We start from the raw sequence: 27,072 nt of genomic DNA, 5'->3' as shown, positions 1-27,072 counted from the left end.
CCGTTTGATTGATTGACGACAGGGCCTTGATGTCTCTTGTTGGACAGTGGCACAAGATACCATGGCAGGGACTCGTTGATTAGACCTACATGGTTTTCGAAGTCGTCTAATACTGACTTTGGCCCTCACTCTGTAGCCAAGAGTCATGATGCTTGGACCGCTAGTAGCCTTTGAACATATCTCACAGTCAGTCTCCGAGTCAGACATGCCTACGTAGCTTAACAACTCATGTAATTCACATCATCTGCATATCCGTCCTATCGCATCCTAAACTCGAAACCGCAATCCATAACTCATGCAATACAGGGCTGTTCGGGTTAATAATACTAACTTCGGGGCTTCGGACCCATGGCAGGGCGGCAGAACAGCCCCGTTTGGAGCGCCGTATCCAACACACTGTACACTGATCAACTCTAGATATGGCAGGTATAAAACAGCCAACATCTCACTTCTCTTACCACTTCCTTTCTTCCTCTTCATCTCCATCATCAACAGAAAAAGCGGACAGTCCGTTTTTTCTCCATCTCCATCTTTCTCCTCTAGCCTAACGGCCTCTCTGCAAACGTAGGGGAGGCCGCAGCCCCCTTAACTTGAATCAATGGGAGCAGCGTGCGCATCGTCCGCTGCCTGCAGCCGCTTCTCGGCCATGTCCTGGTAGTCTGCTCGCTGCCCCAGCGTCTTTGCCTAGCAGCGACCTCAGCATCGATCCTAGTCTTCTTCTCTTTGAGGACGTTTCTCCCTTTTTGGAATTTCTCCCATCCGAGTACAACGGGTTTGATGATGCGACGTGGGGTTTCGGGAACATCAACAGTAACACCACCACCAACCAGAATGTCGTTCAGAACTTTAGTGGTGATGGGTTATTCGACAACATTATGATCCCGGACTTGAACGTTTTGGACACGCAGTCTTCGCTCGATGTGGCTGGAGATGGCTTCCTCACTCAGGAGCAGCCTCTCGTCAATGTCAAGTCTACCACACCCATCGAGCAACGTTCTTCAACTTCAACATCCAGCACTCCTCATCCCCCACCACCAACAATTACAAACAAATCCCCAACATCAACATCCTCCATCCCAGGAACATCCACCTTTTCTCTGCACCCCTCCCCCTCATCATCATCGTCATCTCGCAAACGCAAATCCTCTCCCGAAGAAGAGGATTCAGCCGTCACCCTCAAGCGCCAGCGCAACACTCTTGCCGCGCGCAAGTACCGCCAGAAGCGCCTCGACCGTATTTCCGAGCTTGAGGAGGCACTGGCTGCCATGACGAATGAACGCGATGATATGAGACTTCAGCTTGCGAGGAGGGAGGCTGAGGTGGATGCTCTCCGAGAAATGCTTGGGAAGAAATGAGAAACAAAGAGACAGTCAGATCCAAGTTCGATATTGTGTTAGCTATTATGTTATGGCGATTCGGGGCACTGAAAGGATTTCTAGATACATTGTCGAGTTAGCGTGTTGTTTTGTTTTATTTACCAATGATAGCTATTTTTTGAACCATTGATTAGTCCCTCTAGTGATGCGTCTTCTTCTGAGTGTTGAATTGTGTTATGATCTGACCGATATCTCCAGTTTGTTCAAACTGTTTCTGATATCACAGAACAGAAAGGCGACACATCATGATTGAGCTCATGCCCATCTTGACACTTCTCAACATTCTCAACGAACAACCACTCTACAATTCGAGGCCATTGACATTCTACACCATCTTATATGCATGCTTCGGCACTCCAAGCCCAGATCTTGCGAGAGGATTTCAAGCACTATTTATACAAAATTAAGGCCTGCCAATATGTAACCTTTCGAGATGCCTCTAACTAGATATTCCATCACTCATAATGAGCAATAATGAACCATAATGGACAGCCAGTGCATCGGGAGTTGAGAAAACACTGTAAAGATCCCCGGTCAATGAGACAGCAAGTGGAGCAAGAGGGGAACGCTAATCTTGATTGAGAATGAGCCAGAATGACTCATTTCATCAATTTCCTCTTTGGGAACAAATGAAACTGAAGATAAAAGATAAGATAACGATAAGGTATCGCGATAAGATACGTCAAGACAGAGACTCGAGATATTTAATACTTCTTGTTCATGTTTCTCTTTCTTTGAGAATAAAATTAAATTGATGAAGGAAAGTTTTACCGTTAGGTAATATGTTATTTCATATCGACCTTACCGTTCTGGCTAGGTAGCCATGCCGACAAACAACAAGAAACAATACAACAGCTCAATCGGTAGATGTTGGTCTTTGGTACTCGGTCATCGCAGCTCGAAACATTCACAGACTCTCAGCAAAGTTTATTTAAATTATACGATCAGATTGGTGTTTGGGACAGATGATCTACCGTGGGCAACGTTCGGAGCCGGTAAGTTTGAGGGTGACTTGGAGATGAGTCCCAGTCGAAGCCCAACGCCAGCATCACTTGCACTTCGCCTCGTCACAATCGTACCTTGATGTACCAAACATCTCGATTCAGTTTCTATACACACGTGGATAAGTTGTCTTGTCTTTCTTACTTACTAAACTTATATTACTTGTTGTTGTTGTTGTTGTTGTCTGGTCCCGCCACGTCTCATGTTGCTACGGTAGAAGAGGGACATCGCAGTATACAGACAGCAAAAATACCTTCAGATAGAGTGAGAGTCCAGGTCACGCCGGGAGTAAGCAGTCTTTATGGAAGTCAGCTGGTAACTCTTAACCTCCAGCCATGCATCTAGACGTTTAACTTGGGACATCTCAACAAAAGTGCACACGCCGTGACAACGTTCCATCATAGACAGGAGATGATACCTCTCGTTCTACTTCCACCAATAGGTCGCCCGCTCTTCACCTTGACTTGTTATTCTTCACCTTTCCATTCCCGCTCTTTCCGATGCGCTGGTGACATCTAGTTAATCACGATCTTGGTTCCTGTCCGAAAAGAAACACATCCCCCTTCTCGTGACCCTCGTATCGTATCAAAAGTCCTCCTTGTAGCTTGGCACATATCTGCCTCGACTCACTACACGAAGCAATCTTCTCCATTAGCCGAGTGTAACTTGACACGTCTATCAATGTGGTAAATGCAGTGATGCTCTTAATGCAGTGATGCTCTTTATGTTTCACAATCAACACTACATGCCACTCCGTCGAAGGAAAAGGCAACAATCACGGTTAGCGATAGACCGCCCTTTGTTCTTCGGCACATGAGCTAGAAGAAAGAAGACGCCACATTCCCGTCACTTTGGCAATACACACACCAGTTCCTTGCTTTCTCATGGTTGTTTTGCATGTCACTCACTACGTTAGGTGACAGTTGCACCCCCCTTCTCCAACTTGATCAGCATCACCAGCCACAAACTGAACCACCTTTGGATCCTAGTTAGACTACGACCTACAGTAATTCTCCAACCTTTGCCACAAATGCCCACGTCTCCTCCACAGTGGGGAAAGAGAATACTACCTACTCAAGAGAGAGATGCGGCTCGTCACGCGTCCCGCTTCTCCGTCTGAAGGGAAACTCCTCTCTTCAACTCAAACGGCCCGTTCCATTCGCTGATACTAGATACGAAGGGCCGCCCCTTGAGGCGACAGTACAGCCTAGCCGCCCTCCGATTTGCGAAACCTGAGTTCCAGACCAAGACACACACCAAGGTCATCTGTTGCTATTTTGCCTACGGCTGAAGCGTAACGAGAACAATATTGTTGGGTTGTGAACATGTTTGTAAGTGAGGTTGTCAGCAAGCGAGGCTCTGGTCGCGGTGCTAGTAGCCAGTCAAGCGCGTGACTGGTGTTATCATAGACCTTGAGAGTCTTCGTTCAAGCGGTTCATGGCGTCAAGCAGGATGCATTTGTTGGGACCCATAACGATGGTGTCATAATGTGTTCTTGAAACCCACTGTAGTGTTCACGAGCAACACCAGATGGGCATGATGGGTTACGTTGGAATAGTCATAACAATCTCGGTTTCTTCGGACCGTGGGAAGTTCATAACACGGATGAAAGTCTGATTGTTCTAAAGAGGCAAAGATTGGTGGTAATGGCCGTTAAGAACAGAGATCGTCCTCAGGGTCTCTGCAGCGAGGAACATGGGGGGCTGTACTGGACTGGACCCTTGACGCACGCGGGCGGGATGACGCCGGAGTGTTTCCACCGGTTGATGTACAATACGCTGATATCTCATGGAACCGAACAGGATTTCCAAAACATTTCAAAGTCTTGGCGATGCTGGGGGCAAAGACAAGCAAAGAGATTGGGTAAAAGTGATGACGGCGCTGGGGTTTGGAGTCGGATGATGTGGGGCAAGGATCATGAGGCTTCTCAAGATGCTGCTACTACGACAGTATGTCCATAATAAAGTATAGTAGCCCCCCCATGTTCAAGGAATAAGTCGATCTCAGAAAGAGTGGTGGGTGGACTATCCTTGCCTTGGATCGAGAGGTAGACAGGCAGAGCACGGGGACGGGTGGTGTACATAAGTGGGTGGGTGTGTCAGGCTTTGCCGAGCGCTTAGTCCGGATCATAGAAGAGAAGAAATAGCTTCAAGTTGACATCTTGTCTTGTTTGGTAGTGGAAACTAGGAAGTGAAGTAGCTGAGGCTTGCGCGTACTCAAAGTAGAACGGGGATGTGTAGAGTGCATGTTGTTTTAACTTTGCGGAGAGAAAGAGAGGGGTCGTAAAAGTAGGGACACTTGACAAGGCCGCCACTTGATGTAAAAGGCTGCGAGATCTGGGGATGGTCAAGCCACTCGGCAGCCACTACAGTCTCCCAAGGCTGCAGATATTACACATTGTTTATAGAAACGGCGAGTATATAGAACGTAAGCAGTCTTGCACAACTCTGTGCAATATTGTTTATAGAAAGGATATCAACTCGGAATACCATTCCTGAAACGTCAGTGTTTCTCGGCAGTTGACAACCACACAAGAATATGATAATTCATGGAGGGAGTGTCGCAAAGGTGACAGAGACAGAAGAGGTGAAAGAAGGGTGCGGCAGGGGGACGAATCAAGAAAAGCGTCGTGATGAGGAGGGTATCAGTTGTGGTGGTGGTGTTGATGATCACCCGCCTGAGACAACCAAGGCTGAGGATTTGACCAAGAGGCATCTCGCCCGGCCGTGGCGCAGTTGTTTTCGACTGTGATATGATCAATAATCCATCTTTTAGACAGATATTGGTCCCGAGACGAATTCAAGGTCGAGATGACTGGTCCAGTCTATAAGGTCGAAACTTAAATATCCCAGCAGTGGATGCAAGCTGCGGACAACTGCAAACATGTAGTCTACATCCTTCTGTGCGCAATAACAGCTGAATCAACAAGGATGTGTGATGAGGATGGGATAATGATGGCTCGCAATTGGTTTGGCTGCCACTGCTGAGTACGTATGTTGGGCAGAGATGAAGGCCTGGGCATCCATCCTCAGACATGATGCTGGTCTGCGGAAGCTACCCGCAAATTGCATTCGCAGACTAGTGAAAGATAGAGATAGATCATGCAGCAGGTATGTAACAAGACTATAGTCTAATTAGACCGAGCGGAGACGATATCGTAGGATGTCTTGAGCGGAGTGGAGATGGAACAGGGCTCGGGATGAAACGAAACAAGCCGGAGGAGAATGTTCGATACATAGAGTGCAAAGGTGCGTGCGTATAGTCGCCGCGGTGTAAAAAGAGGGGTGGGTAGAACGATTTAAGATAGGACGAGGCGGTAGGTAGTAAGAGGTCATGTGGTAAAAGTGGTGATGATAAACGACGAGAATGAATGACTGACTGACACTCTAGTATCCGGGTTTATCCGGAAGCACTGTCCATAGACGGATCATACCCACATAGTATTATGACTCGTACTGAAACATTTGATTGTAGGCGATGGATAGCAAAGATTGTTTTTGCGTCAGTTGTTGATATGGATGAATTTGGGGATGGAGTTTTGAAGCCGGTGGCGGGCAAGTCCATCTGTGACCTACGGCTATTTCTGGATCGAGACCCACTGAGATCAACGCTCGGACCCTGCCTAGAAAACCCCGCCTTCCTCCCTATTGATGCTCGATGTTCTCTATTTGTCAGGGGACCTAGAGTGCTGAAAGGAAGCACTAGCGCGATAGCCATCAGTGGTTGAGTTTCCACTTCACAGGCTGCGGGCTGCGGGCTGCAGGAAATACTTACATATCCGTTAGGGACATGCAGCTGAAGTGAGCTGGACTGGGCTGGGCTGGGCTGTAGTTGGAGTTGGTGTAACTATTCTTTGACTATTCCGACCTCTTGTCTTGAAGTTGTACCACAACATGAGAAAAAAAGAGTGAATCTCGTTTCGGTTAATATGGCATCTCTTTCATCCCACAGTCTGCCTTGCATTGTACTACCAACATCCATTCCTAGCCTACTAATCAACAGGGGTTGTCACTTGCAATGGCGTCAGTGATTCTCATATGACGCTGGAAACTAAACTATGGGTAACACCGACACCGAATTACCAGGAAGAGTAAGAAAGACAGAGATATTTCCCTATCCCGAGTCATACCAATCTGGTCGCTGTGTCCATATCTGTACGAGGTTCAACGTTGAAACCGTTGCACCAAACCACTTTATCAAGTACTCGGTCGACCTAGAAGGGATTCAAGTGCATTTTCAAATTAAACCAACACAATAACTGCATGTCAAACAACGGCAAGCTGCGCAAGCGCGAAACGCGTCCCTCGCCGAATCGAGACTCGTCCCATCGACTTAACGTTAGTCCTGGCTGAGCAATGACGCCAAGGGATTTGACGATTGAGACAGACAACAAGACCCTGGCCTGGTACCTCCACCGGGATGCCCAACCTGGGCGCACATGGACACGAGGGACGAGGGTCTGGTCGGCCGAGTTGGGAATAGGCCTCGATTGCCTTGGTCATAAAGGTGACGGTGAACGGTTGGTGGCTTGTAATCATGTATGTATGTATGTCAGACAGACAGGGATATCCATTTTCAGCAGGCCTGCAGCCGCCAGCATGCATGTGTGTATAGCATTGTGTATGTATGTATCTATGCATGCATGCATATCAACAACAATTGATGATGCATAGATATCCTCTTGAATAAGATAATTTGCGCCATAAGACACAAAAATAACCAGCAAGGGTCCGATCGTCATTCTCGCGAGATACCATCCAACAAAAGAGGCAACCCAGAGTCGGAACCTTGGATATCCGGCTCTTAGACATTCTAGGGGTCCTGTCGAATGGAGGAGGGTGGGCAATAAATCGGCGAGTGGCGACCTACGATCTCCGAGGAGCTGTTCATGATACGAGCGGCAACTCTGTTTTCAGCATGTTTGTATACGCCAAGCATAGACATGTACGGCCATGTCGGTATTGTGAAATAGCCATATGTTGAGAGGGTGTGATGAGTGTCGTTGCTACATGTCAGTGGCAACGGACGGGTATAGGCATGAGCTTCCAACGTTGTCACCTATAATTCCTGACTTGTTATCGACCCGGGGGGTAGCTCCTTGGCTTCTAATTGGAATTTATCTGGCCGATATCTTTTATTTGAGATGTGATTCAAATGAGGTTGACTTATATCACTGGGATACTCAACTATTGACAAGATGCAGATGAGATCTATGATACAGACATCATGTCCCTGCATGCACCAATGTAACCCACAAGAGCATGGAATTATGCATTATAACAAGTTATTCAGCAACCTACGACTGCATGTGTGACCCCGAGATGGCCTGATTCCTCAATCGCTTGTCATCCAGGTGTCTCTTTTAAGAAGAGGCCTTGTAGTAAATGGATGGGCAAGGTATGGCAAGCCACATCTGGGGAATATTAAATAACCTCAAAGTTTAAAACACCTAGCTCTCTTATATACAAATCGGAGATGGGCGACAATTCCAGGTTCATGGGTCGAGGTAATATGGAAGAAGAGAGTTAGTTAGTCTGAAGGCCCTTGCCTAGACTTCCGGTTCGCGTCGTTCCGCCTCTGAGGGGGGTTCAGGTCAAAGTGGACTGTAGAAACATGAAGACGAAGGGGGGCTGTGATGTTTCAGATTCATACTGTAGAGTTGAGAAAAGAATTCACGGGTTCAGTATCCTATCCCACCCTCAGCCTTTCCCGCTGCGTAACTGCATGGGTCGGGCATCTTACATATTCTATAGTCTACACCCAGCCCGGGCAGCCGTGTGGGCCGCCGAGGGTATCGACACACCGGAGAGGTCGACGTTTCGTTCGGGTACGTTAATCAGTCACGTTGGGATGAATCGTCTGCCTAGGACCAGGAAGGACTACTAACGTGTAGGTAGCCACAAGACATGTCCTGTGTAGGTAAGCATGGACTGGAGGACTGCATTAAAAAGGCATGCCTTGCCCACCTGAGAGGCTCGGTTTTGTTTATCTTGTATATGATGGCACTTTCGTCCGTCTTTTAATCGTCTACATTTACATTATTTTTTATGTGTGTTGTGTTGTGACTGAATATCGGGTCACCTGCGATATCACCAGGATCACCAATATAGCAAGCAGCCTTCTTACACAGCACGTCTGACTTGGACCAAAAACAGCATCCCGAGATATCCGCCACCTTGTTATCATCCTGTGATAAATCACCGACTCGACTATTTTCTCATATCAGCACTGACTAGCATCTGGAAGACTGCCGAGTAAAGAAAAGAAGTACTACTCGGGCTTGGCTTACATACAGACCGCACTGTACCATACGTCTTTGGGATCATCATCCAAGCTGTTCGCTATTCGATGCAAGCATCTGCCTACTACCAATTATATTACCAAAGAGGAAAGTACGGGGTAACTTGATTTGAATGAGATCTGTCTCGTCTGTCGTTCAATCAGTCAATCCATTCATCAGTCAGGTGCCTTGGTTCTCTCCACCGGAACAGGACATTGAAAGGCCTACCAACAACAACGTCTCCTCAAAACCTTGACCTGCGTTTTCAAACCCAGAACCATTTATTTCATCTTTATTTACGCCACCATTTCTCGGACCTCGTAATCTGGAAATATCGCCGCCACCCCTGACCGGTAGTGGAATTTTAAAAGCATATCGTCGCCGCCGCCGGTTGCACCATCAGGCACGGCGACATACCCCGACTGGTACTTGGGTGTGTATACAATTTTCGCCTACAGAATAAGTCACTTTTGGGCGGCGGTCTATGATAACCCCTCCATATCCGTCATTCGTTGCTTTCGACCAAGAACAGAAAAGGCCTTTTGCAGTGAGTCCATGCAGTTGGTAAAAAGGTACCATTATTAGCCAAGGTTAATAACGACGAGACAAGACAAGACGAGACAAGACGAGACGACACAAACGCCTCCCCCACTTTGTCTCATCCGTTCGTTCGTTCGTTCGTTCGCATCTGGACTCGACTCTCGACTCCAACGCTTATTCTATCCCATGCCCGAGTAAGGTACTGGTAACTTAACTAAACTAAACTGCAACAACGCCCACTTCGGCCGCCCTCGCCCGCTTTCACCCACTACGGGCCCTCCTTTGCCGCCCACTTCCGTCGCTGGGCTTCACGCAACTTACTCTCTTCTCGTCTCGGCTTCCTTGGACCAGTTGGCTCTGACCTGACCTGACTTGAACTTGAATTACCTTTTTACTTTTTGTTTCTTTCCTCCACTAAACTACTCAACTTCCTCCACAACTTCGGCCCGCTCCCCGACTTTGCCTTGCGAATTGCTTCGCTTCGCTTTGATTTGCTTTGCTTTTAACCTCCAACCCAAAAACCTACCGCTACCATGCCTGAATACCGCCACGCAAGGAGCGGTAGCCTCAACGTTGCCAACGGCGGCTCACAGCCAAACCCTCCTCTATCTTCTTCTTCTTCTGCCGCTGGTGGTGCTGCTCCCCGCTTCGATGGACCCCGAAGCCCTCCAAGTAAGTTATATGATGTGATGTTTTGTACCTATCTTGTTGCACACGACCTAACCTCCCCCGCCATGTCATGCCTGCCAAACGTTGTCCCCTACTGACACGACTTTCTTCTCAACAGACACTTCTCACGTTCCTTGCAAGTTCTTTCGTCAAGGTGCTTGTCAGGCTGGCAATGCCTGTCCATTCAGTCATGACTTGAGCAATGCTGCCGAAAACGTCTGCAAATACTTTGCAAAGGTGAGTGCGAGTGCGCCATATCATGATTTCGATCGCCCGCATGCGGCCCATACCAGCCCCTCTCGATCTGCAAGTCGCAACGGCTTAAATCCGTCAACGGCACTGACAATTGACTCTAAAAATATAGGGAAACTGCAAATTCGGTCCCAAATGTGCAAACATTCATATTCTTCCCGACGGCCGACGAATCAACTACGGAAAGAATGGCGTCACGATAGGCAACACTTCCGCTCTCGCCGGTCGCTCAAACCCCACCTCCACAAGCAACAATCAATCCTCCACCAGCGCCCTCACCACCTCTCTCTATCGCGCCGACGTTCCTTCATACGCTTCCGCCTATCCCTACGATGAACAAGACCAACACTCTCTCGGTCGCCAGCCAAGCCTCGAGAATGGCCTACCCACCATCGACATGTCCTATACTGGGTCCAATTACGGTTCTCCCCGAGACGAAGAGTCCTTGCGCTTTGGCATGGGACTCTCTCCTGTTAACAACAAAGGTCTCTCCGTTCTAGATGCTCCTCTTCCAGCTTCCTTCGATTCCAATGGCATCTCGAATGCCGCCCGTTTCCCTGCTGGTCCATGGCCCTCATCTGTGCCCAACCAATTCGGTATCGAGTCGCCGACTCCTTCGCTGAGCAATGCCAAGGACTCGCGTACTTCTGAGACTCTCAAACTGTTACATACCTCAGCTTTCGGTTCGTCGGATCACCTCCTGGCCCCTCTGGATAGAAGTCCTCCTAACTCTCATCAAGCCAACGGAGAAGAATACTTTGGCAGGCGAGCTATGCACTCATCTCGCTACACCAAGCCCCGGATGCTCAGTTCCAGCATGCCTAAGACGTCTGTTGACCGAGACTGGGAGCCTGGTTTTGCCTTTGGCGATGACGACGATAACCTCCCCGAGAACTACGTTCCCGAAAACCTACAGGACCTCCTTACGCCCGTCGAAAAGGCCCGACGTGGATCTATGCGCGCTGACGGTGATGGCGATGGTCTGAGCAAGTACGGCAGTCCCATCGGAACCAGCCCCAGCCGATGGGGTCCCATGTTCCAGCGACAAAAGGAGGAGGAAGAAACCGCTCGATCACTCCGGGGTGTCTCGGCTTTTGGCCATGTGGGTAGCCCACTCCGAAACTCTGTTCTCTCGCAAGAGATGGGAGGCACAAACGGCTTCAACCGCCCATCGTCTTTGCGATCGGGAAGCGACGGCATGTCTATGCTTTCCCAACAACTTCAGCGAACTCGTCTCGATGACACTACCAGCAACTCCAGCCCTCTTCTTCACCCCTCAACCGCCCGGGCTGGTACCACCGCTAGCGCCATTAACCCCATTAGCCCGATCGGCAGGGAACGTGAGCGCATTGAGCGTCATGTGTCCACTGGTAGCATCAGCTCTTCCATGAACGGTCGATTCACTACTCCCATCAACGAGGACGACGAGATGTTCCACATGGAGGGTATGGAAGACGACGGCGATTCTGCAATCAAGTCACCTAAGAGGACCGCAGCTGGCCTCGCCGGCATGAACGTCTGGAGCAGCTATGCCTCCGTCGCTGGCAAGTCCAGCACCAACGGAACCAAGGGTGTTCCTGTCAGCGGCCGATAAACGACTCAGGCTGTAATGCGGGAGGGCAGCGTGTTCTTTGAATCACTGTTTCCAGTTTTATAAGCCAAGCATTGGAGTTGGGCAGCTGACATGATAGACAAAATTGGGTGAGGTGATGAGTTGATGAGCCATGACACCTAGGTGGGATACAACACCATACATTCACTACGACGCATGACTACATATCGCCACTGCATACCGCCGACCAGGTCACTTACACACAGACTGGCTATCGGACGACATCTGACATTCAGGGAAAGAGAAAAAATGAAAGTATGCATGGCAATTTTAATGGCCAAAGATCAAAAAAGGATATAGGATACACGGCCAGGAGTTCTTTTCGACATTTGTTTCCATTTGTTTGTTTGATCATCGCTATCACATTTGGGAGGCGGTTGGGTTTCAGTTCAATTGGCTTTTTTATCTGTCAATACTGCTCGTACAAACTCTTCTTGGATGAAAGACATGGGTCAAAATTTGAAACCTGTTTTTTTATTCTCTGGGTGTTAACTACAGTATGATCTCATTTTGAGTTCGTAGTTTTCTTCTGTTGAATAAGAGTTTGATCTTGCATCTCATCCAAAGGGGGTCTTGCTGGGCATGGTGTTTTGGGAAAGGTATCGGATCTACAAAAACAATTGCAAATGGGGAGGCTTGATACTTTCGTTAGATATAGCTGAGAGAAAGGGCAAGGACATCATGAAATAACAGTTTTATGATTGCCGAGGATGCATAATTGAACATGGCTGGTTCGCCGCCTTGATTGGCACTGTAATTTGAAGCGTCTCATCATGAGTGATGTCAATATTTCCAAGATGTCGTCTCTTCTCGGCTTGAAGAGGGGCAGATGTAATGTGTGCCCTTGTCTTGACCGGATTGTCGATAATCAACTTAAAAAGCCAGCAGAAACGGAGAGAAAAGGGATGTTTCTATACGATAATACAAAGTCACAGCATCTACTCATACATCATCAACAGAGTCGGTCAGATACAACTGTGTCTACTTCAAATCTCGAAAGATGGGCAGAACAAGTATGCATGTAATGCCGACAACACTCGTCGCCAAAAGGTTCTTTTTATTCGTAACCCTCTCACTCATTCATTCCCCGTGGCTGTCTTGTCACACCTCCCCTCCTCCGTTGTAAATATAAATAGTCCCTTCTTATGGTGCGCCGAGATTAAAAGAAGAATTGGATTGCGTTATATTGGCGGATTTTTGTTCTCTTTATCTCCTTCTCCCCCGCCACCTTCGCTCCCCCCATATCTTCTTCTTTTCTGTTTTCTACCTCCGGGGTTCGGCGTTATTGGGATTGGATGGAGAGGTTAAGATAATTGTACAAGAATGGAGGGGAGAAAAGAACAGAAAAAAGAGGTTGGTGGATGGCGGCGGTAGTGGGGGTATATGGGAGATTAAGCCGTTTAGTTGGCGTCGGGCTGGTTCAGGATGTACTCAACAGCCTGGTTAACTGAGGGAGTGTGTTAGTACATATTGGCGGTTACGAAATAAAGCAGGTGTATGTACCAGAGTGGATGGAGTCGGCGTCCTTGTCGGGGATCTCAATGCTGAACTCCTCCTCGATAGCCATGACAACCTCGACGGTGTCAAGAGAGTCGAGGCCGAGGTCGTTGGCGAAGTGAGCGGAGGACTTGATCTGTTTAATTCGTTAGGCAAGTAGTCATGATGACCAGTTTTCGAGACATACGTTGGAAACATCGTTGACCTTGTATGACGTTAGCTTCTGCTCTATACTATCGGCAATTGCTGGGGAGAGGGATAGAGCTTCTTCCTCTATTTGAAGCTATATCCCGTCCCCCAATTGCTTCTGGTTTCCCAATCTCACCTTATCGAAGCCCTGCAACAAGCTCATAATTCGGCCCTCGACCTCCTCCTTGTTGAGCGCACCACCGGCACTGTAGAACCGCACGGCCTGGAAGCTCTGGATCTTGGGAACGGCAACGGAAGCGACGCGGGGAGCAGCGAAGGAGCGGATGGCGGCCGGTCGGGCGGCGACGCGGAGAGATCGGAGAACGGCGGATCGGAACATATTTGCGGTTATGTGTGAGTCGAAAGGAAGAGGTTGCGATTGAGGTATTGGCGGGCGGTGGAGTCGGTTGAGATGATGAGGTTCAAAAAGGTGATGATAAATTTCTCGTTACTACCCGGGTTGAACTGGTTCTGTTTCCGATGGAGCCAAATTGTGCTAAGCTAAGCTCGGTTTGGAGCGGTCACGTGATTATGTCTGGGGAGGTGAAGTCGCCTACGTCAGCGATATGGGGGATGTGATTGGTAGTTGAGGCCGAGGAGGTCGGATATAAGAGATGGCATTGAAGTAAGAGGATAGGGAGTATTTAGATGGGAGTGAATATGAACTTGTTTATTAGGTTCAGAGTAGAATCGAGTATTTGATGGTTTAGATGATGGTGTAGTCTAGTAAGCACAATCCAACATGTCCCCATTGGTTCTAATTCATACAACAGTCTGGGGAAGTAAAGGGATTGACTGAGTGGATGAAGATTAGTCACTCTTCACCAAACAAGAGACTCAATTGAAAAGTCAACAATAATCATGGATCAATTAAGTGCATTAAAACTCATTTTACAAATGGATATACATAAGCAGCAATGTAACCCAAACGCAACCCCATCATCTATCACAATTCCCATCACCTTACCCTAAACTAAAGCCATCGGCCAAACCAAGTCCTCCAATTCCCCCAATAAACACCAACTACCGACCGGCAATACCCTCATCCTTTCTCTATAACCCCTGCTCAATTACTCACTATGTCAGGTCAAAATAAAGATAAAGATACACATGGAGATCTACTACCTATCTCCTCACTGTATTACTCGCCCCTCCCGCCAAGCTTTCCAAACGTCCCTCGCTGCTACCCAATCATTAACCCTTGTTCAATGGTTATCTATCGCTTCACCTACCAGTTTAAGTCTACGCCGACAGGCCGAGCCCTCTTTAACTTATAGGAAACTACCATCGAGCTTGGACTTTTCCTTTCCGTCTAGTGCAAGGCACAATTATCCATGGGAACTTTGTTTCTTGACGGAGCGGGTGGCTGAGATAGGAAGGAGACGTTGATCAATCCAGACATTCGCCGGAACTGACGTGTGCCTTCTACGTTCAAGTTGTTATTGGTTTGTCGTCGTACAGACACAACATGCGATGCGCTGGAGCATGCAGTGCCAATACCTAGACAGCGACGCATAAGCTTAAATATAGACTCATCTCCCCCAGATTCTCATCTCTACCTCACTTCATCCCCCCTATCCATCCTTCTTGTCCCGTTGCTTGTCTGCCCATCATGAAGCTCGCTCTCGTTGCTTACGCGCTCTCTGCTTCGGCATGCCTCATCCCCTCCGACTCAGTCCCTCACTCGGAGCGTAACTACGGCCTGTCAGCACGACAAGCCCGTCCCGAGCCAGATTTCCCCATCGGCACAGGCGATCGCTTCAACAAGGGCAAGATCGCTCCCAAGGGTCTGTCCACTTCGGATCGTAACCTCAAGTCCATCCTGACCCCTACCGAGGTCAACTCTGCGCTTGAGGGTCTGGCTAAGCAGTTCAAGGAGGTTGAGCTCATCCACCCTCCTCACAAGACATACGAGGGCTTCAAGACCGTGGGTGCCAAGATTGGAAAGAACCCCAAGTTCTTCATCATCAGCGGTGCGCACGCTCGTGAGCGTGGTGGTCCCGACAATGTCGTCTACTGGCTTTCTGATCTCCTGCACGCCCGCAAGGCGGGCAAGGGACTCAAGTATGGAAAGACCACATACACTGCCGCCGAAGTCCGCAAGGCTCTCGACGGAGGCATTGTCATTCTGCCCAACATCAACCCCGACGGTGTCAAGCACGACCAAAAGACCAACTCATGCTGGCGCAAGAACCGCAACCCCAAGAGCTCAAAGGGCAACCCTGACGCGGTGGGCATTGACATCAACCGCAACTACGACTTCTTGTTCAACTACAAGAAGGCTTTTAGTGACGCCATCGACCTGAGCTCCGTCGCATCGGAGGACCCTACAAGCGAGGTCTTCCACGGTACCGGACCCAACTCTGAGCCCGAGACCAAGAACGTCGTCTGGACCATGGACAAGTTCAAGAGCCTCAGCTGGTTCGTTGACCTTCACTCCTTTGGCGGTTACATGTTGTACGCTTGGGGCGACGACGACGCGCAGACCACCAACAAGGCCGAGAGCTTCGCCAACAAGAAGTACGACGGCCGTCGTGGCGTTCTTGGCGACGCTGAGACGCCCAAGACAAAGTACAAGGAGTACATTACCAAGAGTGATCTCTCCGGCCAGCTCAAGCTGGGCAACCGCATGAAGAAGGTCATGGAGAACGCCGGAACTTCAAAGTACACCGTTCAAGAGGCTGTTGGTCTGTACCCTACCTCTGGAGCCAGCACTGACTACGCCCTTGCTCGATACTATGGCAAGGCCTGCGGCAAGAGCAAGCTGCAGAGCTACACCATTGAGTTTGGCGAGGAGAGTGGTTCGGCTGCATGCCCGTTCTACCCTGACCAGAAGCAGTACCACATGTGGATGAAGCAGGTTGCCTCTGGATTGACTGAGGTTGCTCTCAAGGCTGCTGACACTACCCCTGAGGTGAAGAAGTGCCCTTATTAAATAATGACGACGTACATGATGCAGCGTTTTATAGTTCAATGTATATAATTAAAAGCCGAGGCAATCCTCGACTTGCTCATTAATGAGCAACACCAAGAAATGACCTTATATCAAAACTGTGTCCATCCATAACCTGTACCCAATCGTTCATCCCATTAGTATCACACCAAAACACCAAAATTGAGTGACAAAGGGGCATTTTTTGGACGTCTAGATTATGTACATCTGCCCTCTCCGCTCGAACCATCCGAAAGCCCGCCCCCCTCTAGTCCTTTGCCGCCTTGCTACCACCAAAAAAAAGTTATGTTCCTACAGCAGCGACGTTTCAAACGACCCTAGGTAACAAAGGCGAAAACAACAAATAAAAACTATGCATTCAAATCCAACATCTCCATTTCCCTTTTTTCATGACGGCTTTCCCAGTTGACTAGTTTATCGGTATGGCGAGTCGGCGCGGATGGCGGCTGCGAGCTCGGGCTCCCACTTGTCTCCGTTGGAAAGAAGCTTCTCTGCGTGGATGTTAGTCTTCGATCTAGAATACTATAGTTTGATATATGGGCAATTGTGTACGCACCCTTGTTGTACAGAAGTTCTTCTCGGGTCTCGGTAGCGTACTCGGCGTTGGGCGACTCAACGATGGCGTCGACAGGGCAAGACTCCTGGCAGAAACCGCAGTAAATGCACTTGGTCATGTCGATATCGTACTTGGTGGTTCGGCGGGATCCATCAGCTCGCTCCTCAGCCTCGATGGTGATGGCCTGGGCGGGGCAAATCTACGGAATTCATGTCAGCGATACTGGACCGCAGCGATTGGGATACGGGTTCTCGTACAGCCTCGCAGAGCTTGCAGGCGATACATCGCTCTTCGCCAGAGGGGTATCGTCGGAGAGCGTGCTCACCACGGAATCGGGGAGAGATAGGGCCCTGGGATGGGTCAGTTATATGGTCGGGTATGAATGCGTAGTCGTAGTTTCGCATACCTTCTCGAAGGGGTAGTAAATAGTGTAACTGTATCCCCTCGTCAGCCACTTCTTCTATAGAATCTGGATGTTGTTGTGACATACGGTGGTCGGAAGTACTGCTCAAGCAGGACATACATGCCCCTCGCCATCTCGGTCATGAGGAAAAACTTTCCCATGCGGTCCAGGGTGCTATCATTATCCCACGTCCACTTCACAGGCTTACTCGTTCGGAAGTTGGCGGGGGGAGGGCCGTGAGGTGTCGCATAGCCTCGCTGCTGGACGAGGCCAACGATGCTGGTAGCTCTGGTGCTCAAAGAGCTCGAGGCGAGCTGTCGTCGCGCAAGCATAGTGGCGTGGGCCATTGTGAACTGAGGGAGTTTGGCTCGGAGAGGTCGTTCGAGGTGGACCGAGGGTCTGGCGGAGAGGAGAGGTTCAATTGAACTCCGGGGGGTCAATTGGTCGTCTAGGCTGGGGCGGGAGGCGAGGATTTGACGTGATGGATGTGTTCGGCTAGGAAAGTTGCTCAGCGGGATTACAACTCTGGGCATTTGATTGGCCAGAAGCTCACTCGTGACCTGGCACGTGATCAACGTCAATCGAACCTCAGCATCATCACTTGAGATGATGAGTATGAAAAGTCATTGTGACACATGTTTCTGTTTTATGTGGTTATTACCCATTTGTATATATCAACTATCTGATTGGTATGTGTGGTATCTCAATTCCGTATCCCATATGAGTCGTTACGTCGTCTCAGCCCTCGCGGCTTTAAGAGCTCTACCAAGGTTTAACATGCAAACTACCTGCCTCCCTAACATGGCAAATAAAAAGAAAACTCCAAAACAAAACCATTTAAAAGATCTTGCTTTTAAATCATGAGCTTTAGAAGCTCTTCTCCCACGCCTGCCACCATAGACCCATGTTCGCAGATACCAACAGATCCAACATCTTTAGCCCGTCGGGATAGATGATGAGTTTGCCCAGCTTGGCTCTCTTTCCGCGGTTTCCACCGCCGGCTTTCTCTTTGCCAAGGTTGATGTCGAACGGTGAGACCATGCCGTCATCATAGGCATCGTTTCGCTCGTCGCGGCCGAGAAGCTTGTTGAAGTGTCCCTGCAACTGGGTCTTGACTTCCTCTCGACCTTCTGCTGTTTTAAAGAGTTCTGCAGTTGGAAGATTGAACCGAAGTTCGCTCATGGCCATGCCGCCACCGCCACCTTGGACTTGACCTTGGTTGAGCTCAGCTAGGGGGTTATTTGATCTGTCATCATGTAGGATGTGATAGCACCGTAAACTGCGACCAGCAGCCCCAGTGCGAAACTCACATCTGCCATTCCAGGGACTCGTAAATATATATCCACGCGGTCTCAATCCAGGCCCTGGTTGCATTGATATCGCAGGTTCGACGGGCGACGACGCTTCCACAGAATCGACCGAGCCAACACTGCCTTGTCGCCCATGGCCACGTCCAGCGCCATCCTGCAGCATCTCACGCCAATTGGTTGTCCAACTCTTCGCATAGCCCATAGCAACCTGTCTCGACATGACAACCCCGCCATCCTTCGGCTGAGTAGTATCCATGCCAGGTCCAGCGTCGAAACTTCGTCGAGTAGGCATTCCGCGGAACTTGCCATACCCTAGCGTCTCGATATGGACGTTGATGGGGGGATTTCCGGCGTTTGGCGGTTGCGCAACGGGTGGTACAGATGTGAAGAGCGGGTTCGCATCGTCTTGGTCGGGTGGTGGTGCATCTGTCTGGAAGGATGAGATATGCCCGACGTTCCACTGGTTTCCTGTGCTTGGATCACGGCGTATAAGTGCCAGTTTGAAAGGTTGCTTTCCCTCATAGCTCTTCTTCGGGGACGGGGAACGGCTGTGGTTTTTTCGATTTGGCGGGGGTCGGTTTGACGCAAGCATTCGTTCCAAGTCTGCAGCTGCTGGGTATGGGCCAGGCACTGGTGGAAGAGGACGCTGATTCTCTGATCCAGGGGCGGAACTAGTTGATGTTCGGGGACCAACTGGCTTTCGAGTTACGGAAGGATCTCGGGAGATTGAAGGCTCGGGTGTATGAATTCTTGGAACGTTTGTACCCGGCCGAGGGGGGAGAACCGGGCTTTGCTCTTCCTGTTCGTAATCGTATCGTGAGGAGGGTTGTTGTCGAGGATCAAAGGTTGAGTTGACTGATAAACCACGTCTTCGAGTAGGGTCTTGGTCTGGGACAGGAAGATGGTCGGTGGGCGGAGGCGTCAATGGTCTTGCGCCACCAGGAACAGGCTTCCTCTTGATGTTCCGTATAGAAGAGCTCTCGTCGCTGGAAGATCGATGGCCGTCATCTCGCAGACCTGGCGCGCCCCCAGTTGGTTCTAGTGAGGGGACTTCATAGTGAACGTAGTAAAGACAATTCGCGACATCTTCGGCGGTGACGATCTTTAGTTGAGGCTTGAAAGGGGAGAGAATAACATCTGGTTCAAAGCGGTGTTAGTGCCAGGTAAGGCCCGGTGGGGGCTGTAATGGCTGATTTGGGGGCTTGTCTTACCTCGAGTACCAGGAACTCGTGAGATGTAGAGAGTCACAGGATCTTGTCTCTCTTGAGCTGGGTTGATGGGGTATTGAGGCGGATTGCCGGCAAGATTATTGAGTGCAGTTAAAGAACGAGCCTCCATATCTTGAAGTTTTGTCAAGTTGAGTTTATTTAGTTCAAGGTTGAGTTTCGGAGAGGGTGGGGGAGGAAGGAGAGGAGAAGTTGTAGTAGTTTGAGGCGGGAGGTTGGAGTAGAAGTAGTAGTGATAAACAAGCGAGAGTAGCTTTTCAGTTCCACCTTTTGTCTGTGATGATGTAAAAATAAAACAAAGTGCTGACAAGGTGAGGGGGATAGTCTATAGACTAGAACAAAAGGTGAAGAGGTAAAAGAAAAGCTGGGGGTATCAATTAGATCCGAGCCAAGATGTTAGGTGCTGGTATAAGGTACTGAAGTTGGGCTGATGAGATGTACAACTATAAGAGGGGCGACTAATAAGAGACCAAGTCGACGTGGCATTAGATAGATGAATGAATAGCTGAAAAATAAAATGAGAGAGACATCTTGGCAATCAATAAAAAGGGATCAGCCTTGCATTTTGAACTAGAGAACATTTACCAGAGAATGCTAGAGAGGAGAGGAGAAGAGAGGGCGAAAACCCAACGTCAGCTCAGACGAGTGGCTGTGCTGTGGTCCCCCCAGCCTGTTTTACTCTTGTTAACGGTTTTGGACTACTTGGCAGGGACCATTCAAGAGTTTTAGATTTGTTTTTACTATTATTGTTATGCGCCAAGATATTGTCCATGTATCGTGTTACTCACATTTTGTTGTGTTGGTGATGGTGTAACCATAGAAGCATTGCATTACTATATTGGGTCTGCTTCCCATCGATATCCATGTCAGACGAACAGACAATGGAAATAGCGGGCTGGCTGTCTGTGGAGACGCGTCCCTTTGACTGATTCTCCTCTGACGCTCGAGCACTGCCGACGTCACTTGGCGGGCCAGGGGTTGTCTTCTACCGAGGGTTCCAGGGACCAGCCACTATTCTCATACTATACTGACCCCCTATGGTTCTCTGAAACTCTACAGTGTCAGACTCGTCATCTTTGTCCCCCTTGTCTCTCGTAATCCTCGACGCAATAGAAGCAAGCCACAATCCAACTTGATATCACTTATTTATATCTATCCTCAGCCTTCCTTCAACTATCTAGTCGAACTTGGTTTTTATCACATGTTCTACAAGGGTTTTGAACTCAGAAACTGGTCTTGTGTCTACTTTGCTTTTCAGTGGCCTAAAAGGCACGGCTTCTATCGTCACCTACTGCCCGCTTACATGGACCATCCTAGATCAAATACCCAACCATCAACAACAAAAGAAACTTCAGGGCTGAGCTGGATATACGCAATGACGCACTCCTCCGACGGCATTAACTGCCAAGCGATCGTTTGAACACAATTTTTTCATTTCTTATTTCTTTGTGACGCTTTGATGATAGTGTCACTTGTTTGTTAATATGGAGCTTGGATCATTGCTTGGACTATTCGACAGACGTACGTACATCATCAAATGTGGCTTTGCTAATTAGTAGATACGCTGTCACTGCCAGAGTCAATGCATTTCATTTCAATTGGCTAACCGAGTTATTGTGATTTTCGAAAGCCCGAGCTTTCATCTCATCTCGAGTCAAGCGTGTCCTGAATAACACGCCCAGCATTGTCAAGGCAGCACTACTACCACTCCTGAACACCATCTTGACTGACAACCTTTCCCACATCCTCGTCCTTTTCTCCCTCAATGACCTTTAGAATAAGCTCACCGCCCGTCGCCGGATACCCCGCACCCTCCCAGCCCTGTAGCTAAGAAGCCTGGGTTAACGGACCACACTCGGACCCCGTCTTCCTTGAGAAGCTGGTACCACGACAGCATCACCATGTTGAGCGCAGTCTTGGAGCAGCGGTACGCAATAGCTGTCGGGATCCCCGTCTTGGGCCACCCTTTCGGGATGGATTCTGTGATTTTTTGACAGGAACGACTCGTGCGTGCCGTGAAGTGTCGAGAGGCCTGAAGTCAAAAAGATGATGCGCGGGGACGAGGACTCCAACAGAAGAGGAATGAATGTCGCCGTGAAAACCTGAGTGCCCGACACGTTGTTGTTGTAAGTCTTGTTAAACAAAAGACGAGCGCGGGCAGGATCAGCACCATCGTTTTCTTCAAACGAGTCAAAATTTGCGCCTAGACACTCGTCAGCCACCCTCTCAAGTTACCTCTACACCATGTTGATGCAGAAAACGCACCCGCATTGTTGACTAAAACATCAACTCTGCCAAACTTGGACTTGATAGTCTCAAAGACAAGTGGGATCTTGTGGCTATTGCCAAGGTCGATCTGTACAACATCGACGCTGCTCTTGGTGTCGGGAAACTCGGTTTCCAGCTGAGCGATTGCTTCTTCGCCGTTGACGGCTTTGCAAGAGCCTATAACGACATGGTAGGCTTTTTTAAGAGCAGAATAAGGTTTTGACCGTCTCCAAGCCGATGCCCGTGTTTGCACCAGTGATGAGGACGATCTCTTTGTTTTCAATGTCTCTGGTCTCTTCCTCCCAGGGTGGTTTGACCTGCGAAGCGGGCTCACTTGATGGCTCTTCGAATGCTCCGTTTGCTGTCATGTTTGCTAGTTTTGTTGATGAAGAGAGGTGGGTGCGTAGTGTTGGATTCAAAGAGAGGACAAGCTCCTCATCTTGTAGTTGTGAACAGTGCACTCTGTGATACGGAGTCAACTACAAGTGCAACTTCATGTCGTTACATTCGTATGACGAGGACCTCGCCCGACGGAAGCGATCTGCAGCAATATGAGGCATAGAGATAAGCATTGAACGTTGCCGTGTGACATGAACACTCTCTTTCTCTTCGAGCAAGGATTGTAAATACATATGGCTGTTTGTATATTCTTGAATTCTTAGTCACAAACATATCAGAAGTTTATAGCTTGATTTATACCGAGACCCTTGTGGAGATCATGGTTTGGGTGGGGTTGATAAGTTGCGCGTCTTTGGACATGGTACAAGCATTCTTTGTAACACAATTACTGAATAGAGTAACTTTGTGCTAAACAAATTGTTGTGATACGTTACACAGCTATCTATGACATATATACGCTCGCTTCGGCTTTCCTCTTTGTACATGGCGAGATGGAAGGTATCCGCGATGGCGTCAATGGCCCATCGGACCACGACCCCGGCTTCCTGCATCGGAGATCAACCCCGATGTCTCAGTCGTTACACTTTCCGTACAGATAAAACCCCAAGAGGAAAGAGCTGAAGCTTGATCGAAATATCTATCCCGCATTACCCCGCGGTGTCGTATCTTTATCTACAGCTTCTCCCTCCAACACCAAAACTTTACGCCTTTGACAACAACAAACGTCATCATGTCTCTCAAGAAAGTCCTTCTCGTTGGCGCGAACGGAACTCTAGGCTCAGTCCTCCTAGAAGGCCTTGTATCCTCAAACTCCTTCGAAGTCTCTGTCGCCAGACGTGAATCATCCAAATCAACACCTGCGCACGCCGAATCTATCTCCATCGTCACCATCCCAGACGACTTCGCAATTGACGCTTTAGTTCCCGCTCTAAAAGGCCAAGATGTTGTCATTGCCTCATTTCCATTAACCAACGTTGTTGATCAGCATCTCCGCCTTGCAGAAGCTTCTGCCAAGGCGGGCGTGAAACGCTTCATTCCTGCCGACTTTGGAAGTTGTGATGCCCAGAGTGAGCAAGCCAAGAAACTACTGAAGCTTTACCGTGACAAGGATGAAGTGAGGAACAAGGCTATTGAACTTGCAAAGGAACACCCAAATTTCTCCTGGACATCTATCGTGTGTGGGCACTTCTTTGACTATGGAATTCGCGATGGTCTGCTACACACTGATCTCGTCACCAACACCGCTGTGATACTAGACAAGGGCAATGTTCCTGCTTCAGCATCCACACTCTCCCGCGTTGCCGAATCTCTTGTCGCAGTACTCAAGCACCCGGACACCACAAAAAACCGTCTCCTCTACGTACAAAGCTTCTGCAAGACACAGCTGGAGGTGGTAGCGGCCCTCGAGAAGGCGACAGGCGCAGAGTGGAAGAAGGAGTTTGTGAACTCGGATGAGTTCCTAAAGGAACAGGTTGACCAGATGGCCGTCAAATACAACCCTCACGCGCTGGAGAAGATTGTGTTTGTCCTAGGAGCACTAGACGCCGAGTGGCCCAATAGGGGAGATGCATTTGCCATGAAGGAGTTGGGATTGGAGGATGAAGACCTTGATGAAGTTATCGGGGGAATTGTTAAACAGTGGAGGAAGGAGAAGGAGGGAAGCAGAAGAAGTGATGGGATGGGACTTGTTATCTGAGCAACTCAAAAGCTACAATGTCCGGAAACTTGTTTGTGGAGAGTCGCAACGAGAATAAGGATTACTATTTACATGCATTAATTCTTGGCTATGCCACTGAATACGACATACTGGGTCAGATCTTGTTACACAACCTCCGATGGCTGCCAACCACACAAAGCGTGCCACAGAGGCCTTCCAAAAAGAGTATCAAGAATCACAACAGCAACTACCGAGTCCTCGAGACAGCGCTTTTCTCAGGTCTCCCTTCAGCCAAGATGATCGCTCTCCAAACTTTGCATCATAGCGCCTCGTATTTCCCAATGGGCATAGCTCCATTCGGTCACCCAAGAGTGATCGTCAGGGTGTTTAACAACATCTTGTCAGCCGCAGTCCAATCCATGTGTTTTATCTGCATCATCTACATTCCTGTCTTGTGATTGACAGATTCTGTTTGGACTACCATGGATCGGATCGTCGGAGAGTTATTCGTGATATCTCGTATTGCTGGCCGGACTGACGATGTAAGATGTAAGATTTAAATGTGAGGAAACAGCTGAGTATATAAATACCCGGATTCCTCTGGAGGAGAAAGGACTGGCTGTGATATACCTAAATATTAAACTTGCCATATATATAACAACTCCATTTACAATCATATATTCAACTCTCTATCCAAAATGCTGCCCTTTACCATCCTCACTGCGCTCCTCATGTACCGTCCCCAATCCCCCTTACACTGTCAACCATCGCTAACACTTACAGTTCTCTTACCAATGCAAAGAAACATCATGGCACCACTACAAAGCCATGCCCGACTGTCATATCCACCAAAGAAGTCTGCTCAACCTGCGTAACCCTCGCCTGCCTCTCCTTCTCCACCATCTCCCTCAATCAGCAGAACTGCCCCCCTCACGTCTCAACCGTCAAGACGTCCTTCCCTTGCTCAAAGTCCAAGTGTCCCGGCGGCTGCGATACGTCGTACGTCTACGCGTCCTCTTACGGACCAACTTCCACCATCGCCACTGCTAGTACTCCTGCATGTCCAACTGTTACCGAGACTCAGACTATCTGCTCGGATTGTATTAGGCCCATGTGCTTGAGCTTGTCGACAGTGAGTTCGGTTTGTGGGTGTCCTGCGACGGCGACTACGGTTACCACAGCGTTTCCATGTGGAGGGGATTGTCCCGAGGGGTGTGGAACTGAATTTGTTACTCCTACTGTTACGCCGGATTGTAAGTAGAGAGGCGCAGAGTGAGGTTGGGAGAAGTGTAGATGTTTTTGGAAGTGTATCGGAAATATCGAGAGTTGGCTGTTTAGTAGAATTACTGAAACATAAGAAGGTGAAACAAAACAGAAGGAATGGCGGAAGGAAGAATGTGAATTACTCCGAGTGGCTGAATATGTTGTTTTATTGTTAAGGACAACGTCAACATTAAGAGTGTTGATGACACTCATTTATTACCTTGGGATATGCTTGATCTCTATTGTTACTATTTAATTGTACGACGGTTTTCCTATTAATAATTGTGCTGAAAATATCGCTGTGAGATTGTATGTAGTCCAGATACTCGAGTTTACTTGTTTCATTCCTGATCATGGTGTTGATGTCTGAGACATATGATCCCCGCCATCACGCTCACCTCAACTGCCGCTGCTTGGAACGCAGGAGCAAAGATCATGTATCCAGGTAGTTCTAGATCTCTTGTTCCCGGGAATTACAATTGCCATTCAAATTATGTTCGCAACTGGTCAAGCTCCATGTCTTATCAATAACAGAATGGCTGGGCATCAACAAGATATATATTACCCCTATTGCTTGGTTAATCTCATCATCAGTCACTGCAACTCATCACCCACAGTATCACCACTTATACAAATACAACACAATTCATACATCAACGACAAGATGCTTATACCAATTATTCTCAACTTCATCCTATTGGCAACAGCCCTCCCCTACTCCCCACCCTACCAATACATCGGATGTATTTCAACGTCTGCTGCGCCGCCTTTCACACCTGCTTTCCTACAAGCTCCTTTCACGGCACCTCAATGTCTCCAATCATGTGCCAGAGCAGCAACACTCATAGCCATAGGTGCGGGCTCTTGTCTCTGCGACGCTGGTGGCGCATCAGCATCCTTTGAACTTGTCGACGAGCAACGATGCAATATTCTCTGCATTGAAGGCGATGAAAGCAGCGGGAAATGCGGAGGAGAAGGCGTACTGAGCTTGTACCAACTCGCAGGATGTGAAGGTGGCGAGTGTTTGGGAAAGAACGGAACTGTCCCTCCGGTCGTGCAAAAGCCATCGCCTTGTACAAGTTGCAACGGGACTGGAACACCTGTTCCTGCGCCGACACAGACTCAACAGCAACAAGCTACGGGGGTCATTTGTCCACCTGAGGGTTGCACAACTGTTATCCCGCTGCCCATCGCAACGCCTTCCGGGAACTCGACGGGTAAGACATGTCCATCTGGAGGATGCACCGCCAACAAGCAGGCCGGAAGCCAATCTGGCTCGTCTCAATCACCCTCGGGCTCATCTGGCAAAGGATCCAACGAAGCACCGGGGCTTGCAAGCGATAGTCCAAGACTTTATGCACCTAGTATACTATCAGCTATCGCTGCTGTTATCTTTGGCCTGGGTCTGCTATAGGACCAAGAAGGGGGTTCAGAATGGAGATAAAGGATATGGATGTTTGCTTGCACATTATTTGGAGTTAATGGATGTACACGAGTTATGGATTTATGGATAAATGACTTAGCTATGTTGAACTATCAGTTGCCTGGGAATTATTATATATCAGTTTTATTATACTGCCTGCATCGAATTTAGAGTGTGAGAACAATAGTGAACCAAGA

At 48.8% G+C, this 27,072-nt stretch overlaps 10 protein-coding genes across 10 annotated transcripts; 6 read left to right on the top strand and 4 right to left on the bottom strand.

Moving 5' to 3' along the window:
- Window positions 1-482: 482 nt before the first annotated feature.
- On the top strand, window positions 483-1,733 carry EDB82DRAFT_507493 (uncharacterized protein). Its single transcript, XM_065608791.1, has one exon. It carries the CDS (start codon window positions 876-878, stop codon window positions 1,353-1,355), a length of 480 nt encoding a protein of 159 aa, XP_065464071.1. The 5' UTR covers window positions 483-875; the 3' UTR covers window positions 1,356-1,733.
- A 7,998-nt stretch (window positions 1,734-9,731) lies between these two features.
- EDB82DRAFT_558932 (uncharacterized protein) lies at window positions 9,732-12,139 on the top strand (the record flags this gene model as incomplete). Its single annotated transcript, XM_025727987.2, has 3 exons — window positions 9,732-9,870; window positions 9,986-10,104; window positions 10,232-12,139. The coding sequence occupies 3 exons, from the start codon at window positions 9,732-9,734 to the stop codon at window positions 11,711-11,713; spliced, it is 1,740 nt and encodes a 579-aa protein (XP_025582400.1). The 3' UTR covers window positions 11,714-12,139.
- A 946-nt stretch (window positions 12,140-13,085) lies between these two features.
- On the bottom strand, window positions 13,086-13,909 carry EDB82DRAFT_249180 (acyl carrier protein-like protein). Its single transcript, XM_025727986.2, has 4 exons — window positions 13,554-13,909; window positions 13,416-13,433; window positions 13,235-13,364; window positions 13,086-13,178 (listed from the first exon to the last, which is right to left on the bottom strand). The coding sequence occupies exons 1-4, from the start codon at window positions 13,755-13,757 to the stop codon at window positions 13,132-13,134; spliced, it is 399 nt and encodes a 132-aa protein (XP_025582399.1). The 5' UTR covers window positions 13,758-13,909; the 3' UTR covers window positions 13,086-13,131.
- Window positions 13,910-14,917: 1,008 nt separating this feature from the next.
- EDB82DRAFT_249150 (uncharacterized protein) lies at window positions 14,918-16,536 on the top strand. Its single transcript, XM_025727985.2, has one exon. It carries the CDS (start codon window positions 15,030-15,032, stop codon window positions 16,350-16,352), a length of 1,323 nt encoding a protein of 440 aa, XP_025582398.1. The 5' UTR covers window positions 14,918-15,029; the 3' UTR covers window positions 16,353-16,536.
- A 248-nt stretch (window positions 16,537-16,784) lies between these two features.
- Window positions 16,785-17,661, bottom strand: EDB82DRAFT_432700 (NADH-ubiquinone oxidoreductase 23 kDa subunit mitochondrial precursor; the record flags this gene model as incomplete). Its single annotated transcript, XM_025727984.2, has 5 exons — window positions 16,785-16,861; window positions 16,927-17,125; window positions 17,184-17,276; window positions 17,333-17,360; window positions 17,417-17,661. The coding sequence occupies 5 exons, from the start codon at window positions 17,659-17,661 to the stop codon at window positions 16,785-16,787; spliced, it is 642 nt and encodes a 213-aa protein (XP_025582397.2).
- A 306-nt stretch (window positions 17,662-17,967) lies between these two features.
- EDB82DRAFT_507470 (uncharacterized protein) lies at window positions 17,968-20,436 on the bottom strand. The gene is made up of 2 exons (XM_025727983.2): window positions 19,851-20,436; window positions 17,968-19,776 (listed from the first exon to the last, which is right to left on the bottom strand). Exons 1-2 carry the CDS (start codon window positions 19,975-19,977, stop codon window positions 18,197-18,199), a joined length of 1,707 nt encoding a protein of 568 aa, XP_025582396.1. The 5' UTR covers window positions 19,978-20,436; the 3' UTR covers window positions 17,968-18,196.
- A 1,130-nt stretch (window positions 20,437-21,566) lies between these two features.
- On the bottom strand, window positions 21,567-22,878 carry EDB82DRAFT_568151 (uncharacterized protein; the record flags this gene model as incomplete). Its single annotated transcript, XM_065609863.1, has 5 exons — window positions 22,387-22,878; window positions 22,131-22,328; window positions 21,830-22,068; window positions 21,712-21,780; window positions 21,567-21,677 (listed from the first exon to the last, which is right to left on the bottom strand). The coding sequence occupies exons 1-5, from the start codon at window positions 22,499-22,501 to the stop codon at window positions 21,567-21,569; spliced, it is 732 nt and encodes a 243-aa protein (XP_065464070.1). The 5' UTR covers window positions 22,502-22,878.
- Window positions 22,879-23,262: 384 nt separating this feature from the next.
- EDB82DRAFT_527373 (uncharacterized protein) lies at window positions 23,263-24,228 on the top strand (the record flags this gene model as incomplete). The annotated part of the gene is made up of 1 exon (XM_025727981.1): window positions 23,263-24,228. One exon carries the CDS (start codon window positions 23,263-23,265, stop codon window positions 24,226-24,228), a length of 966 nt encoding a protein of 321 aa, XP_025582394.1.
- Window positions 24,229-24,781: 553 nt separating this feature from the next.
- EDB82DRAFT_507465 (uncharacterized protein) lies at window positions 24,782-25,719 on the top strand (the record flags this gene model as incomplete). Its single annotated transcript, XM_065608790.1, has 2 exons — window positions 24,782-24,922; window positions 24,973-25,719. Coding segments are annotated over exons 1-2 (509 nt in total), but the record flags the coding sequence as incomplete, so codon positions are not given.
- Window positions 25,720-25,882: 163 nt separating this feature from the next.
- On the top strand, window positions 25,883-26,954 carry EDB82DRAFT_507463 (uncharacterized protein). Its single transcript, XM_025727979.2, has one exon. The coding sequence runs from the start codon at window positions 25,946-25,948 to the stop codon at window positions 26,864-26,866; it is 921 nt and encodes a 306-aa protein (XP_025582392.2). The 5' UTR covers window positions 25,883-25,945; the 3' UTR covers window positions 26,867-26,954.
- Window positions 26,955-27,072: the final 118 nt, after the last annotated feature.

This window comes from Fusarium venenatum, assembly GCF_020744135.1.
Source record: "Fusarium venenatum strain MPI-CAGE-CH-0201 chromosome Unknown EDB82scaffold_3, whole genome shotgun sequence".
Classification (NCBI taxonomy): Eukaryota; Fungi; Ascomycota; class Sordariomycetes; order Hypocreales; family Nectriaceae; genus Fusarium; species Fusarium venenatum.
The sequence above is the reverse complement of the archived record's forward strand: the minus strand, read 5'-3'. Positions and strand labels throughout refer to the sequence as shown.

What these genes read in the sequence shown, in the direction of transcription:
- EDB82DRAFT_507493 (XM_065608791.1), top strand. Translation starts at nt 876, where the DNA reads ATGATCCCGGACTTGAACGTTTTGGACACGCAGTCTTCGCTCGATGTG.
- EDB82DRAFT_507470 (XM_025727983.2), bottom strand. Translation starts at nt 19,977, where the DNA reads ATGGAGGCTCGTTCTTTAACTGCACTCAATAATCTTGCCGGCAATCCG. An exon ending in ACGAGTTCCTGGTACTCGAG is followed by an intron (nt 19,777 to 19,850) that starts GTAAGACAAGCC and finishes GCTTTGAACCAG; the next exon opens with ATGTTATTCTCTCCCCTTTC.
- EDB82DRAFT_249150 (XM_025727985.2), top strand. Translation starts at nt 15,030, where the DNA reads ATGAAGCTCGCTCTCGTTGCTTACGCGCTCTCTGCTTCGGCATGCCTC.
- EDB82DRAFT_507463 (XM_025727979.2), top strand. Translation starts at nt 25,946, where the DNA reads ATGTTCGCAACTGGTCAAGCTCCATGTCTTATCAATAACAGAATGGCT.
- EDB82DRAFT_249180 (XM_025727986.2), bottom strand. Translation starts at nt 13,757, where the DNA reads ATGTTCCGATCCGCCGTTCTCCGATCTCTCCGCGTCGCCGCCCGACCG. An exon ending in CGCCGACTCCATCCACTCTG is followed by an intron (nt 13,179 to 13,234) that starts GTACATACACCT and finishes ACACTCCCTCAG; the next exon opens with TTAACCAGGCTGTTGAGTAC.